The sequence below is a fragment of the Oncorhynchus masou genome, chromosome 1 (assembly GCF_036934945.1).
Source record: "Oncorhynchus masou masou isolate Uvic2021 chromosome 1, UVic_Omas_1.1, whole genome shotgun sequence".
Classification (NCBI taxonomy): domain Eukaryota; kingdom Metazoa; phylum Chordata; class Actinopteri; order Salmoniformes; family Salmonidae; genus Oncorhynchus; species Oncorhynchus masou.
The window spans coordinates 2,899,935-2,914,573 of NC_088212.1; the positions used below are offsets into that span (position 1 = coordinate 2,899,935).

At 47.6% G+C, this 14,639-nt stretch overlaps 1 protein-coding gene across 1 annotated transcript in view; it reads left to right on the plus strand.

Annotated features, from left to right (window-relative positions):
- The first annotated feature begins 1,602 nt into the window (after nt 1-1,602).
- Nucleotides 1,603-14,639, plus strand: part of pdzd2 (PDZ domain containing 2) — a 197,690-nt gene continuing 184,653 nt past the window's right edge. The window contains exons 1-2 of the mRNA XM_064929142.1: nt 1,603-1,858; nt 3,815-4,353. Of these exons, the coding sequence (XP_064785214.1) occupies nt 1,718-1,858; nt 3,815-4,353 (680 nt within the window). The 5' untranslated portion in view covers nt 1,603-1,717. The remainder of the gene's footprint in view (nt 1,859-3,814; nt 4,354-14,639) is intronic.

Sequence of the window (14,639 nt, forward strand, 5' to 3'; positions counted from 1 at the left end):
GCCCTGTATAGTGCACTACTTTAGACCGGGGCCCTGTATAGTGCACTACTTTAGACCGGGGCCCTGTATAGTGCACTACTTTAGACCAGGGCCCTGTATAGTGCACTACTTTAGACCAGGGCCCTAATAGTGCACTACTTTAGACCAGGGCCCATGGACTGTATAGTGCACTACTTTAGACCAGGGCCCATGGACTGTATAGTGCACTACTTTAGACCAGGGCCCTGTATAGTGCACTACTTTAGACCAGGGCCCTGTATAGTGCACTACTTTAGACCAGGGCCCATGGACTGTATAGTGCACTACTTTAGACCAGGGCCCTGTATAGTGCACTACTTTAGACCAGGGCCCATGGACTGTATAGTGCATTACTTTGGACCAGGGCCCATGGACTGTATAGTGCACTACTTTAGACCGGGGCCCTGTATAGTGCACTACTTTAGACCAGGGCCCATGGACTGTATAGTGCACTACTTTAGACCAGGACCCTGTATAGTGCACTACTTTAGACCAGGGCCCTGTATAGTGCACTACTTTAGACCAGGGCCCATGGACTGTATAGTGCACTACTTTAGACCAGGACCCTGTATAGTGCACTACTTTAGACCAGGGCCCTGTATAGTGCACTACTTTAGACCAGGGCCCTGTATAGTGCACTACTTTAGACCAGGACCCATGGACTGTATAGTGCACTACTTTAGACCAGGACCCTGTATAGTGCACTACTTTAGACCAGGGCCCTGTATAGTGCACTACTTTAGACCAGGGCCCTGTATAGTGCATAGGATGCCATTTGGCATGTACACTATAACTTCTCTGATGTGGACTTTTCTACTTTGTTTTTAGGTGAATCGTGAACCTGACGCTCCCCAGTACCCCGGGTGGTGATGTGAGCACGGACACCCTTCTCCCTCATCAGTCTCAATTATGGGATATTTACACCCTGCCTGGTCCCGGAACCCTGCCAGCCAAGCGGTTAATGGCTCTCCACTCTCTCCAGTTACCCCTTAGAGTGTAGGGAGCCGACACCCCATCTCACACACAGACACACATACACACACACTTCCCTTACAGCTCTGCTTTGTTCCGGGGTGGTGACATCATGGCCGTGGTGTTGCCGATGGGAACTGAGGCAGACTCACTCACACACACTGAAACTTTTCAGATCTCTCTGACGTCCAGGGGCTTCCACTCGAACCCGTTGTTCTAACTGCTAGATGAGATGAGACTCAGTCCACTAAAGTCCCTGTGTCCTAGTCTGTCTGTACTCTGATAGACTGACGCCCAGCTCTACTCCCTCGCCCACGTACGGTGCCCCTAGAGCAGTGGTGTTCAACTCTGACCCCTACGAGGTTCGGAGCCTGCTTGTTCTCTGTTCTCCCTGATCATGAATTACAGCCGCCTGATGTCCCAGGTCTAAATCAGGCCCTGATTAGAGGGGAGTCACCCACCTGGCGTCCCAGGTCTAAATCAGTCCCTGATTAGAGGGGAATCACCCACCTGATGTCCCAGGTCTAAATCAGTCCCTGATTAGAGAGGAATCACCCACCTGATGTCCCAGGTCTAAACCAGGCCCTGATTAGAGGGGGGGGGGGGGAAACAATGAAAACAAATCCCTGGAACTGTCTTTGAGGTCCAGAGTTGAATGTGAGGGGCTCTATAGGGGCCTACAACCCAGGATGCAGCGGGGCTCTGGTCTGGCCCAGCCCCAGCCACGATGCCCATCACCCAGGAGAACGCCCTGAGCCACCTCCCCCTGTTGGAGGACTGGCTCCTGGGGGTACAGACTAGGGACCAGGATGGAGACCCAGACCAGCAGTCCACCATCAGCAGAGACCCGGACCAAGACTCTTACCAGGTTTGTCATAAATGCATATAGATGATGTATTATACCTGAATCAGGTATTATAGTGTACATAGCCCATCTGTAAATAGCCCACCCATCTACCTCATCCCCATATTGTTTTTATTTACTTTTCTGCTCTTTTGCACACCAGTATCACTACTTGCACATCATCATCTGATCACCATCATCTTCTCATCTATCACTCCAGTGTTAATCTGCTATATTGTAATTACTAATTCGCCACCATGGCCTATTTATTGCCTGACCTCTCTTATCCTACCTCATTTCCACACGCTGTATATAGATTTTCCTACCGTGTTATGGATTGTGTGTTTGTTTTACTCCATGTGTAGCTCTGTGTTGTTGTCTGTGTCACACTGCTTTGCTTTATCTTGGCCAGGTCGCAGTTATAAATGAGAACTTGTTCTCAACTGGCCTACCTGGTTAAATAAAGGTGTTCTCAACTGGCCTACCTGGTTAAATAAAGGTGTTCTCAACTGGCCTACCTGGTTAAATAAAGGTGTTCTCAACTAGCCTACCTGGTTAAATAAAGGTGTTCTCAACTAGCCTACCTGGTTAAATAAAGGTGTTCTCAACTGGCCTACCTGGTTAAATAAAGGTGTCCTCAACTGGCCTACTTGGTTAAATAAAGGTGTCCTCAACTGGCCTACCTGGTTAAATAAAGGTGTCCTCAACTGGCCTACCTGGTTAAATAAAGGTGTCCTCAACTGGCCTACCTGGTTAAATAAAGGTGTCCTCAACTGGCCTACCTGGTTAAATAAAGGTGTCCTCAACTGGCCTACCTGGTTAAATAAAAGTGTCCTCAACTGGCCTACCTGGTTAAATAAAGGTGTCCTCAACTGGCCTACCTGGTTAAATAAAGGTGTCCTCAACTGGCCTACCTGGTTAAATAAAGGTGTTCTCAACTGGCCTACCTGGTTAAATAAAGGTGTTCTCAACTGGCCTACCTGGTTAAATAAAGGTGTCCTCAACTGGCCTACTTGGTTAAATAAAGGTGTCCTCAACTGGCCTACCTGGTTAAATAAAGGTGTCCTCAACTGGCCTACCTGGTTAAATAAAGGTGTCCTCAACTGGCCTACCTGGTTAAATAAAGGTGTTCTCAACTGGCCTACCTGGTTAAATAAAGGTGTTCTCAACTAGTCTACCTGGTTAAATAAAGGTGTTCTCAACTAGCCTACCTGGTTAAATAAAGGTGTCCTCAACTGGCCTACCTGGTTAAATAAAGGTGTCCTCAACTGGCCTACCTGGTTAAATAAAGGTGTTCTCAACTGGCCTACCTGGTTAAATAAAGGTGTTCTCAACTGGTCTACCTGGTTAAATAAAGGTGTTCTCAACTGGCCTACCTGGTTAAATAAAGGTGTTCTCAACTGGCCTACCTGGTTAAATAAAGGTGTTCTCAACTGGTCTACCTGGTTAAATAAAGGTGTTCTCAACTGGCCTACCTGGTTAAATAAAGGTGTTCTCAACTGGCCTACCTGGTTAAATAAAGGTGTTCTCAACTGGTCTACCTGGTTAAATAAAGGTGTTCTCAACTGGCCTACCTGGTTAAATAAAGGTGTTCTCAACTGGCCTACCTGGTTAAATAAAGGTGTTCTCAACTGTCTACCTGGTTAAATAAAGGTGTTCTCAACTGGCCTACCTGGTTAAATAAAGGTGTTCTCAACTGGCCTCCCTGGTTAAATAATGGTGTCCTCAACTGGCCTCCCTGGTTAAATAAAGGTGTTCTCAACTGGCCTACCTGGTTAAATAAAGGTGTTCTCAACTGGCCTCCCTGGTTAAATAAAGGTGAAATAAATAAAAATTAATGATTGTATACACGGTGTCTCAAAAACTCTTGACTGGTCAGGAGTTGACAATGTGGTTTTTAATCTGTAATTATGTTAATTACTGTAATATTGTGGAATGAGAGACATTTAAATGTAGTTTTCTATCTCTTCCTTCTACCAGGAGTCAGAACCCGAGGTGGATGCCTGCGGCACGGTCAACAGCGACGACACGGTCAGCGACGGCACGGTCAACAGCGACGGCACGGTCAGCGACGGCACGGTCAGCAGCAGCACCAGCGGAGACATGTCTCTATGTCAGGCCTCTATACAGAAACTGATGGAGTACATTCAGCTCAACTTCACCGAGGACGAAGAGCCCAACGTCGTGGCACGACCCACGACGCCGGGCGGAGGTGTGGACGCGGAGGTGCGAGCCGTGTGTCTCACCAAGAGGGAGGGGGACGGGGCAGAGCTGGGACTGAGTTTCGGTAACATCCCGATATTCGGGGATCCGGAGGGGGAGAACAGGAAGAAGGGAGGAGGGAGGAGGAGGAGGAGGAGGAAGGGGGATCAGGGACCCGTGTTGGACGTGGGGTGTATCTGGGTGACGGAGGTGAGGAAGAGAAGTGCGGCGGCGAGGTGCGGTAGAATTAAACTACGAGACGAGTTGCTGTCACTCAACGGTCAGCTGATGGTGGGCGTCGACGTCACGGGAGCCAGGTAGGAGGGTTTATAATAATAATACATCTCTCTCTCCCTCTCTCTCTCTCTCTCTCTCTAATCCCTCTCTCTCTACCCCTCTCTCTCTCTCTCTCTCTCTAATCCCTCTCTCTCTCTCCTCTCTCTCTCTCCTCTCTCTCTCTCTCTCTCTCTCTCTCTCTCTCTCTCTCTCTCTCTCTCTCTCTCTCTCCCCCTCTCCCACTCTCTCTCTCCCCCTCTCCCACTCTCTCTCTCCCCCTCTCTCTCTCTCTCTCTCTCCCCCTCCCACTCTCTCTCCCTCCCTCTCTCTCTCTCCCCCCCTCCCACTCTCTCTCCCCCTCTCTCTCTCTCTCCCCCTCTCTCTCTCTCCCCCCCTCCCACTCTCTCTCCCCCTCTCTCTCTCTCCCTCTCTCTCTCTCTCCCCCTCTCCCACTCTCTCTCCCCCTCTCCCCTCCCTCCCCCCCCTCTCCCACTCTCTCTCTCCCCCCCTCTTTCTCCCCCTCTCTCTCCTCCTCTCTCTCTCTCCCCCCTCTCTCCCCCCCTCTCTCAATTCAATTCAATTTGCTTTATTGGCATGATGTAACAATGTACATATTGCCGAAGCTTATTTTGGATATTTAAATATGAAAAAAAATGAGAATCAAAATCTTCAAAATTGACAACAGTAAAAACAGTAACCAAGTCAAAATAGTATAGTCAAAATAACCATACATTCAACAGTTACAATAAGCATACAGTAGAGGACATGTGCAGGTTGATTGGTCTGTCAGACACTCTCCCTCAGGCAGCAATGTAGTGCGCTGCCAACCCACAGCTCTCTGCGTCCTCCCCCAACAGGACGGGTAGCTTACCCTCATCAGAGAGGTCTTTGAAACCTTGAATAAGGGTTTCAAATTTGGGGAAATGACACTCTCTCTAATTGTTTTATATTTTTCACATTTAGTCAGGAAATGCAGCTCCGTCTCAGGTTCCTCTGTGGTGCAGTGGTTGTACAGCCTTTCCTCTACAGGGAGCCAGGTTCTGCTGTGGTGCAGTGGTTGTACAGCCTCTCCTCTACAGGGAGCCAGGTTCTGCTGTGGTGCAGTGGTTACACAGCCTTTACTCTACAGGGAGCCAGGTTCTGCTGTGGTGCAGTGGTTGTACAGCCTTTCCTCTACAGGGAGCCAGGTTCTGCTGTGGTGCAGTGGTTGGACAGCCTTTCCTCTACAGGGAGCCAGGTTCTGCTGTGGTGCAGTGGTTGTACAGCCTCTCCTCTACAGGGAGCCAGGTTCTGCTGTGGTGCAGTGGTTGTACAGCCTTTCCTCTACAGGGAGCCAGGTTCTGCTGTGGTGCAGTGGTTGGACAGCCTTTCCTCTACAGGGAGCCAGGTTCTGCTGTGGTGCAGTGGTTGGACAGCCTTTCCTCTACAGGGAGCCAGGTTCTGCTGTGGTGCAGTGGTTACACAGCCTTTCCTCTACAGGGAGCCAGGTTCTGCTGTGGTGCAGTGGTTACACAGCCTTTCCTCTACAGGGAGCCAGGTTCTGCTGTGGTGCAGTGGTTGCACTGCCTTTCCTCTACAGGGAGCCAGGTTCTGCTGTGGTGCAGTGGTTGGACAGCCTTTCCTCTACAGGGAGCCAGGTTCTGCTGTGGTGCAGTGGCTGCACTGCCTTTCCTCTACAGGGAGCCAGGTTCTGCTGTGGTGCAGTGGTTGCACAGCCTTTCCTCTACAGGGAGCCAGGTTCTGCTGTGGTGCAGTGGTTGGACAGCCTTTCCTCTACAGGGAGCCAGGTTCCTCTGTGGTGCAGTGGTTGCACAGCCTTTCCTCTACAGGGAGCCAGGTTCCTCTGTGGTGCAGTGGTTGTACAGCCTTTCCCCTACAGGGAGCCAGGTTCCTCTGTGGTGCAGTGGTTGTACAGCCTCTCCTCTACAGGGAGCCAGGTTCTGCTGTGGTGCAGTGGTTGGACAGCCTTTCCTCTACAGGGAGCCAGGTTCTGCTGTGGTGCAGTGGTTGTACAGCCTCTCCTCTACAGGGAGCCAGGTTCTGCTGTGGTGCAGTGGTTGGACAGCCTTTCCTCTACAGGGAGCCAGGTTCTGCTGTGGTGCAGTGGTTGTACAGCCTCTCCTCTACAGGGAGCCAGGTTCTGCTGTGGTGCAGTGGTTGGACAGCCTTTCCTCTACAGGGAGCCAGGTTCTGCTGTGGTGCAGTGGTTGTACAGCCTCTCCTCTACAGGGAGCCAGGTTCTGCTGTGGTGCAGTGGTTGGACAGCCTTTCCTCTACAGGGAGCCAGGTTCTGCTGTGGTGCAGTGGTTGGACAGCCTTTCCTCTACAGGGAGCCAGGTTCTGCTGTGGTGCAGTGGTTACACAGCCTTTCCTCTACAGGGAGCCAGGTTCTGCTGTGGTGCAGTGGTTACACAGCCTTTCCTCTACAGGGAGCCAGGTTCTGCTGTGGTGCAGTGGTTGCACTGCCTTTCCTCTACAGGGAGCCAGGTTCTGCTGTGGTGCAGTGGTTGGACAGCCTTTCCTCTACAGGGAGCCAGGTTCTGCTGTGGTGCAGTGGCTGCACTGCCTTTCCTCTACAGGGAGCCAGGTTCTGCTGTGGTGCAGTGGTTGCACAGCCTTTCCTCTACAGGGAGCCAGGTTCTGCTGTGGTGCAGTGGTTGGACAGCCTTTCCTCTACAGGGAGCCAGGTTCCTCTGTGGTGCAGTGGTTGCACAGCCTTTCCTCTACAGGGAGCCAGGTTCCTCTGTGGTGCAGTGGTTGTACAGCCTTTCCCCTACAGGGAGCCAGGTTCCTCTGTGGTGCAGTGGTTGTACAGCCTCTCCTCTACAGGGAGCCAGGTTCTGCTGTGGTGCAGTGGTTGTACAGCCTCTCCTCTACAGGGAGCCAGGTTCTGCTGTGGTGCAGTGGTTGCACAGCCTTTCCTCTACAGGGAGACAGGTTCCTCTGTGGTGCAGTGGTTGTACAGCCTCTCCTCTACAGGGAGACAGGTTCCTCTGTGGTGCAGTGGTTGTACAGCCTCTCCTCTACAGGGAGACAGGTTCCTCTGTGGTGCAGTGGTTGCACAGCCTTTCCTCTACAGGGAGCCTGGTTTTCCTGTGTCTACCCTTCTCAATGGCAAGGCTGCGCTCACTGAGCCTGTACTTGTCACGGTTTTGATCAGTAACCATGGTCAAATAGTTAGCCACGGTGTACTGTCGATTTAGGGCCAGATACCACTGCATTTTGCATTGTGTGTTGTGTTTCCCAATAAGTCATAGTTTAGTTTTGACTGTGTTGGAATTTTGTTTTATTCTGATTGATTGTATGTTCTGGTCCTGAGGCTTCAGTGTGTTAGTAGAACAGGTTAGTGAACTCAGGACCAGCTGGATGAGGGGACTGAGGCTTCAGTGTGTTAGTAGAACAGGTTAGTGAACTCAGCCCCAGGACCAGCTGGATGAGGGGACTGAGACTTCAGTGTGTTTGTAGAACAGGTTAGTGAACTCAGCCCCAGGACCAGCTGGATGAGGGGACTGAGACTTCAGTGTGTTTGTAGAACAGGTTAGTGAACTCAGCCCCAGGACCAGCTGGATGAGGGGACTGAGGCTTCAGTGTGTTAGTAGAACAGGTTAGTGAACTCAGGACCAGCTGGATGAGGGAACTGAGGCTTCAGTGTGTTAGTAGAACAGGTTAGTGAACTCAGCCCCAGGACCAGCTGGATGAGGGGACTGAGGCTTCAGTGTGTTAGTAGAACAGGTTAGTGAACTCAGCCCCAGGACCAGCTGGATGAGGGGACTGAGGCTTCAGTGTGTTAGTAGAACAGGTTAGTGAACTCAGCCCCAGGACCAGCTGGATGAGAAACCATCAAGCCATGGTTCCACTCTTTATTGGGAAGTGACAACTGCAGTGGTCATCAGTAATCTGTTAGGATGAGTAGTAAGAGACTGTACGGGTACTACCATCTAGACAGAGACTGTACGGGTACTACCATCTAGACAGAGACTGTACGGGTACTACCATCTAGACTGTACAGGTACTACCATCTAGACTGTACAGGTACTACCATCTAGACAGAGACTGTACGGGTACTACCATCTAGACAGAGACTGTACGGGTACTACCATCTAGACTGTACAGGTACTACCATCTAGACAGAGACTGTACAGGTACTACCATCTAGACAGAGACTGTACGGGTACTACCATCTAGACAGAGACTGTACAGGTACTACCATCTAGACAGAGACTATACAGGTACTACCATCTAGACAGAGACTGTACGGGTACTACCATCTAGACAGAGACTGTACAGGTACTACCATCTAGACAGAGACTATACAGGTACTACCATCTAGACAGAGACTGTACAGGTACTACCATCTAGACGGAGACTGTACAGGTACTACCATCTAGACAGAGACTGTACGGGTACTACCATCTAGACAGAGACTGTACAGGTACTACCATCTAGACAGAGACTGTACAGGTACTACCATCTAGGCAGAGACTGTACAGGTACTACCATCTAGACAGAGACTGTACAGGTACTACCATCTAGACAGAGACTATACAGGTACTACCATCTGGACAGAGACTGTACAGGTACTACCATCTAGACAGAGACTGTACAGGTACTACCATCTAGACAGAGACTATACAGGTACTACCATCTAGACAGAGACTATACAGGTACTACCATCTAGACAGAGACTGCACAGGTACTACCATCTAGACAGAGACTGTACAGGTACTACCATCTAGACAGAGACTGTACAGGTACTACCATCTAGACAGAGACTGTACAGGTACTACCATCTAGACAGAGACTGTACAGGTACTACCATCTAGACAGAGACTATACAGGTACTACCATCTAGACAGAGACTGTACAGGTACTACCATCTAGACAGAGACTGTACAGGTACTACCATCTAGACAGAGACTATACAGGTACTACCATCTAGACTGTACAGGTACTACCATCTAGACAGAGACTGTACAGGTACTACCATCTAGACAGAGACTGTACAGGTACTACCATCTAGACAGAGACTGTACAGGTACTACCATCTAGACAGAGACTGTACAGGTACTACCATCTAGACAGAGACTATACAGGTACTACCATCTAGACTGTACAGGTACTACCATCTAGACAGAGACTGTACAGGTACTACCATCTAGACAGAGACTGTACAGGTACTACCATCTAGACAGAGACTGTACAGGTACTACCATCTAGACAGAGACTATACAGGTACTACCATCTAGACAGAGACTGTATAGGTACTACCATCTAGACTATACAGGTACTACCATCTAGACTGTACAGGTACTACCATCTAGACAGAGACTGTACAGGTACTACCATCTAGACAGAGACTGTACAGGTACTACCATCTAGACAGAGACTGTACAGGTACTACCATCTAGACAGAGACTATACAGGTACTACCATCTAGACAGAGACTGTACGGGTACTACCATCTAGACAGAGACTGTACAGGTACTACCATCTAGACAGAGACTGTACAGGGGCATCAGAGCTGAGAGATTACCAGACCACCAGACTGTTGAACAGCTTCTATTACCATCAGACTGTTGAACAGCTTCTATTACCATCAGACTGTTGAACAGCTTCTATCACCATCAGACTGTTGAACAGCTTCTATCACCAGACCATCAGACTGTTGAACAGCTTCTATCACCATCAGACTGTTGAACAGCTTCTATCACCATCAGACTGTTGAACAGCTTCTATTACCATCAGACTGTTGAACAGCTTCTATCACCATCAGACTGTTGAACAGCTTCTATCACCATCAGACTGTTGAACAGCTTCTATCACCATCAGACTGTTGAACAGCTTCTATCACCATCAGACTGTTGAACAGCTTCTATCACCATCAGACTGTTGAACAGCTTCTATCACCATCAGACTGTTGAACAGCTTCTATCACCATCAGACTGTTGAACAGCGTCTATTACCATCAGACTGTTGAACAGCTTCTATCACCATCAGACTGTTGAACAGCTTCTATCACCATCAGACTGTTGAACAGCTTCTATTACCATCAGACTGTTGAACAGCTTCTATTACCATCAGACTGTTGAACAGCTTCTATCACCATCAGACTGTTGAACAGCTTCTATCACCATCAGACTGTTGAACAGCTTCTATCACCATCAGACTGTTGAACAGCGTCTATCACCACCAGACTGTTGAACAGCTTCTATTACCATCAGACTGTTGAACAGCTTCTATTACCATCAGACTGTTGAACAGCTTCTATCACCATCAGACTGTTGAACAGCTTCTATCACCATCAGACTGTTGAACAGCTTCTATCACCATCATACTGTTGAACAGCGTCTATCACCACCAGACTGTTGAACAGCTTCTATTACCACCAGACTGTTGAACAGCTTCTATCACCATCATACTGTTGAACAGCGTCTATCACCACCAGACTGTTGAACAGCTTCTATCACCATCAGACTGTTGAACAGCTTCTATCACCATCATACTGTTGAACAGCGTCTATCACCACCAGACTGTTGAACAGCTTCTATCACCATCATACTGTTGAACAGCGTCTATCACCACCAGACTGTTGAACAGCTTCTATCACCATCAGACTGTTGAACAGCTTCTATCACCACCAGACTGTTGAACAGCGTCTATCACCACCAGACTGTTGAACAGCTTCTATTACCATCAGACTGTTGAACAGCTTCTATTACCATCAGACTGTTGAACAGCGTCTATCACCACCAGACTGTTGAACAGCTTCTATCACCACCAGACTGTTGAACAGCTTCTATTACCATCAGACTGTTGAACAGCTTCTATTACCATCAGACTGTTGAACAGCTTCTATCACCATCAGACTGTTGAACAGCTTCTATCACCATCAGACTGTTGAACAGCTTCTATTACCATCAGACTGTTGAACAGCTTCTATTACCATCAGACTGTTGAACAGCTTCTATCACCATCAGACTGTTGAACAGCTTCTATTACCACCAGACTGTTGAACAGCTTCTATCACCATCAGACTGTTGAACAGCTTCTATCACCATCAGACTGTTGAACAGCTTCTATCACCAGACCATCAGACTGTTGAACAGCTTCTATCACCATCAGACTGTTGAACAGCGTCTATCACCATCAGACTGTTGAACAGCTTCTATCACCACCAGACTGTTGAACAGCTTCTATTACCATCAGACTGTTGAACAGCTTCTATTACCATCAGACTGTTGAACAGCTTCTATCACCATCAGACTGTTGAACAGCTTCTATCACCATCAGACTGTTGAACAGCTTCTATCACCATCAGACTGTTGAACAGCTTCTATCACCACCAGACTGTTGAACAGCTTCTATCACCACCAGACTGTTGAACAGCTTCTATCACCATCAGACTGTTGAACAGCGTCTATTACCATCAGACTGTTGAACAGCTTCTATCACCATCAGACTGTTGAACAGCTTCTATCACCATCATACTGTTGAACAGCTTCTATTACCATCAGACTGTTGAACAGCTTCTATTACCATCAGACTGTTGAACAGCTTCTATCACCATCAGACTGTTGAACAGCTTCTATTACCATCAGACTGTTGAACAGCTTCTATCACCATCAGACTGTTGAACAGCTTCTATCACCATCAGACTGTTGAACAGCTTCTATCACCATCAGACTGTTGAACAGCTTCTATCACCATCAGACTGTTGAACAGCTTCTATTACCATCAGACTGTTGAACAGCTTCTATTACCATCAGACTGAACAGCTTCTATCACCATCAGACTGTTGAACAGCTTCTATCACCACCAGACTGTTGAACAGCTTCTATCACCATCAGACTGTTGAACAGCTTCTATTACCATCAGACTGTTGAACAGCTTCTATCACCACCAGACTGTTGAACAGCTTCTATCACCACCAGACTGTTGAACAGCTTCTATCACCATCAGACTGTTGAACAGCTTCTATTACCATCAGACTGTTGAACAGCTTCTATTACCATCAGACTGTTGAACATCTTCTATTACCATCAGTCTGTTGAACAGCTTCTATCACCATCAGACCGTTGAACAGCTTCTATCACCATCAGACTGTTGAACAGCTTCTATCACCATCAGACTATTGAACAGCTTCTATCACCATCAGACTGTTGAACAGCTTCTATCACCATCAGACCGTTGAACAGCTTCTATCACCATCAGACTGTTGAACAGCTTCTATCACCATCAGACTATTGAACAGCTTCTATCACCACCAGACTGTTGAACAGCTTCTATCACCATCAGACTGTTGAACAGCTTCTATCACCATCAGACCGTTGAACAGCTTCTATCACCATCAGACTGTTGAACAGCTTCTATCACCATCAGACTATTGAACAGCTTCTATCACCACCAGACTGTTGAACAGCGTCTATCACCACCAGACTGTTGAACAGCTTCTATCACCATCATACTGTTGAACAGCGTCTATCACCATCAGACTATTGAACAGCTTCTATCACCACCAGACTGTTGAACAGCGTCTATCACCACCAGACTGTTGAACAGCTTCTATCACCATCAGACTGTTGAACAGCTTCTATTACCATCAGACTGTTGAACAGCTTCTATCACCATCATACTGTTGAACAGCTTCTATTACCATCAGACTGTTGAACAGCTTCTATCACCAGACCATCAGACTGTTGAACAGCTTCTATTACCATCAGACTGTTGAACAGCTTCTATCACCATCAGACTGTTGAACAGCTTCTATCACCATCAGACTGTTGAACAGCTTCTATCACCATCATACTGTTGAACAGCGTCTATCACCACCAGACTGTTGAACAGCTTCTATTACCATCAGACTGTTGAACAGCTTCTATTACCATCAGACTGTTGAACAGCTTCTATCACCATCAGACTGTTGAACAGCTTCTATCACCATCAGACTGTTGAACAGCTTCTATCACCATCATACTGTTGAACAGCGTCTATCACCACCAGACTGTTGAACAGCTTCTATTACCACCAGACTGTTGAACAGCTTCTATCACCATCATACTGTTGAACAGCGTCTACACCACCAGACTGTTGAACAGCTTCTATCACCATCAGACTGTTGAACAGCTTCTATCACCATCATACTGTTGAACAGCGTCTATCACCACCAGACTGTTGAACAGCTTCTATCACCATCATACTGTTTAACAGCGTCTATCACCACCAGACTGTTGAACAGCTTCTATCACCATCAGACTGTTGAACAGCTTCTATCACCACCAGACTGTTGAACAGCGTCTATCACCACCAGACTGTTGAACAGCTTCTATTAACATCAGACTGTTGAACAGCTTCTATCACCATCAGACTGTTGAACAGCTTCTATCACCACCAGACTGTTGAACAGCGTCTATCACCATCAGACTGTTGAACAGCTTCTATTACCATCAGACTGTTGAACAGCTTCTATTACCATCAGACTGTTGAACAGCGTCTATCACCACCAGACTGTTGAACAGCTTCTATTACCATCAGACTGTTGAACAGCTTCTATTACCATCAGACTGTTGAACAGCGTCTATTACCACCAGACTGTTGAACAGCTTCTATCACCATCAGACTGTTGAACAGCTTCTATCACCATCAGACTGTTGAACAGCTTCTATCACCAGACCATCAGACTGTTGAACAGCTTCTATCACCATCAGACTGTTGAACAGCGTCTATCACCATCAGACTGTTGAACAGCTTCTATTACCATCAGACTGTTGAACAGCTTCTATCACCATCAGACTGTTGAACAGCTTCTATTACCATCAGACTGTTGAACAGCTTCTATCACCATCAGACTGTTGAACAGCTTCTATCACCATCAGACTGTTGAACAGCTTCTATCACCATCAGACTGTTGAACAGCTTCTATCACCACCAGACTGTTGAACAGCTTCTATCACCACCAGACTGTTGAACAGCTTCTATCACCATCAGACTGTTGAACAGCGTCTATTACCATCAGACTGTTGAACAGCTTCTATCACCATCAGACTGTTGAACAGCTTCTATCACCATCAGACTGTTGAACAGCTTCTATTACCATCAGACTGTTGAACAGCTTCTATCACCATCAGACTGTTGAACAGCTTCGATCACCATCAGACTATTGAACAGCTTCTATCACCATCAGACTGTTGAACAGCTTCTATCACCATCAGACTGTTGAACAGCTTCTATCACCATCAGACTGTTGAACAGCTTCTATCACCATCAAACTGTTGAACAGCTTCTATTACCATCAGACTGTTGAACAGCTTCTATCACCATCAGACTGTTG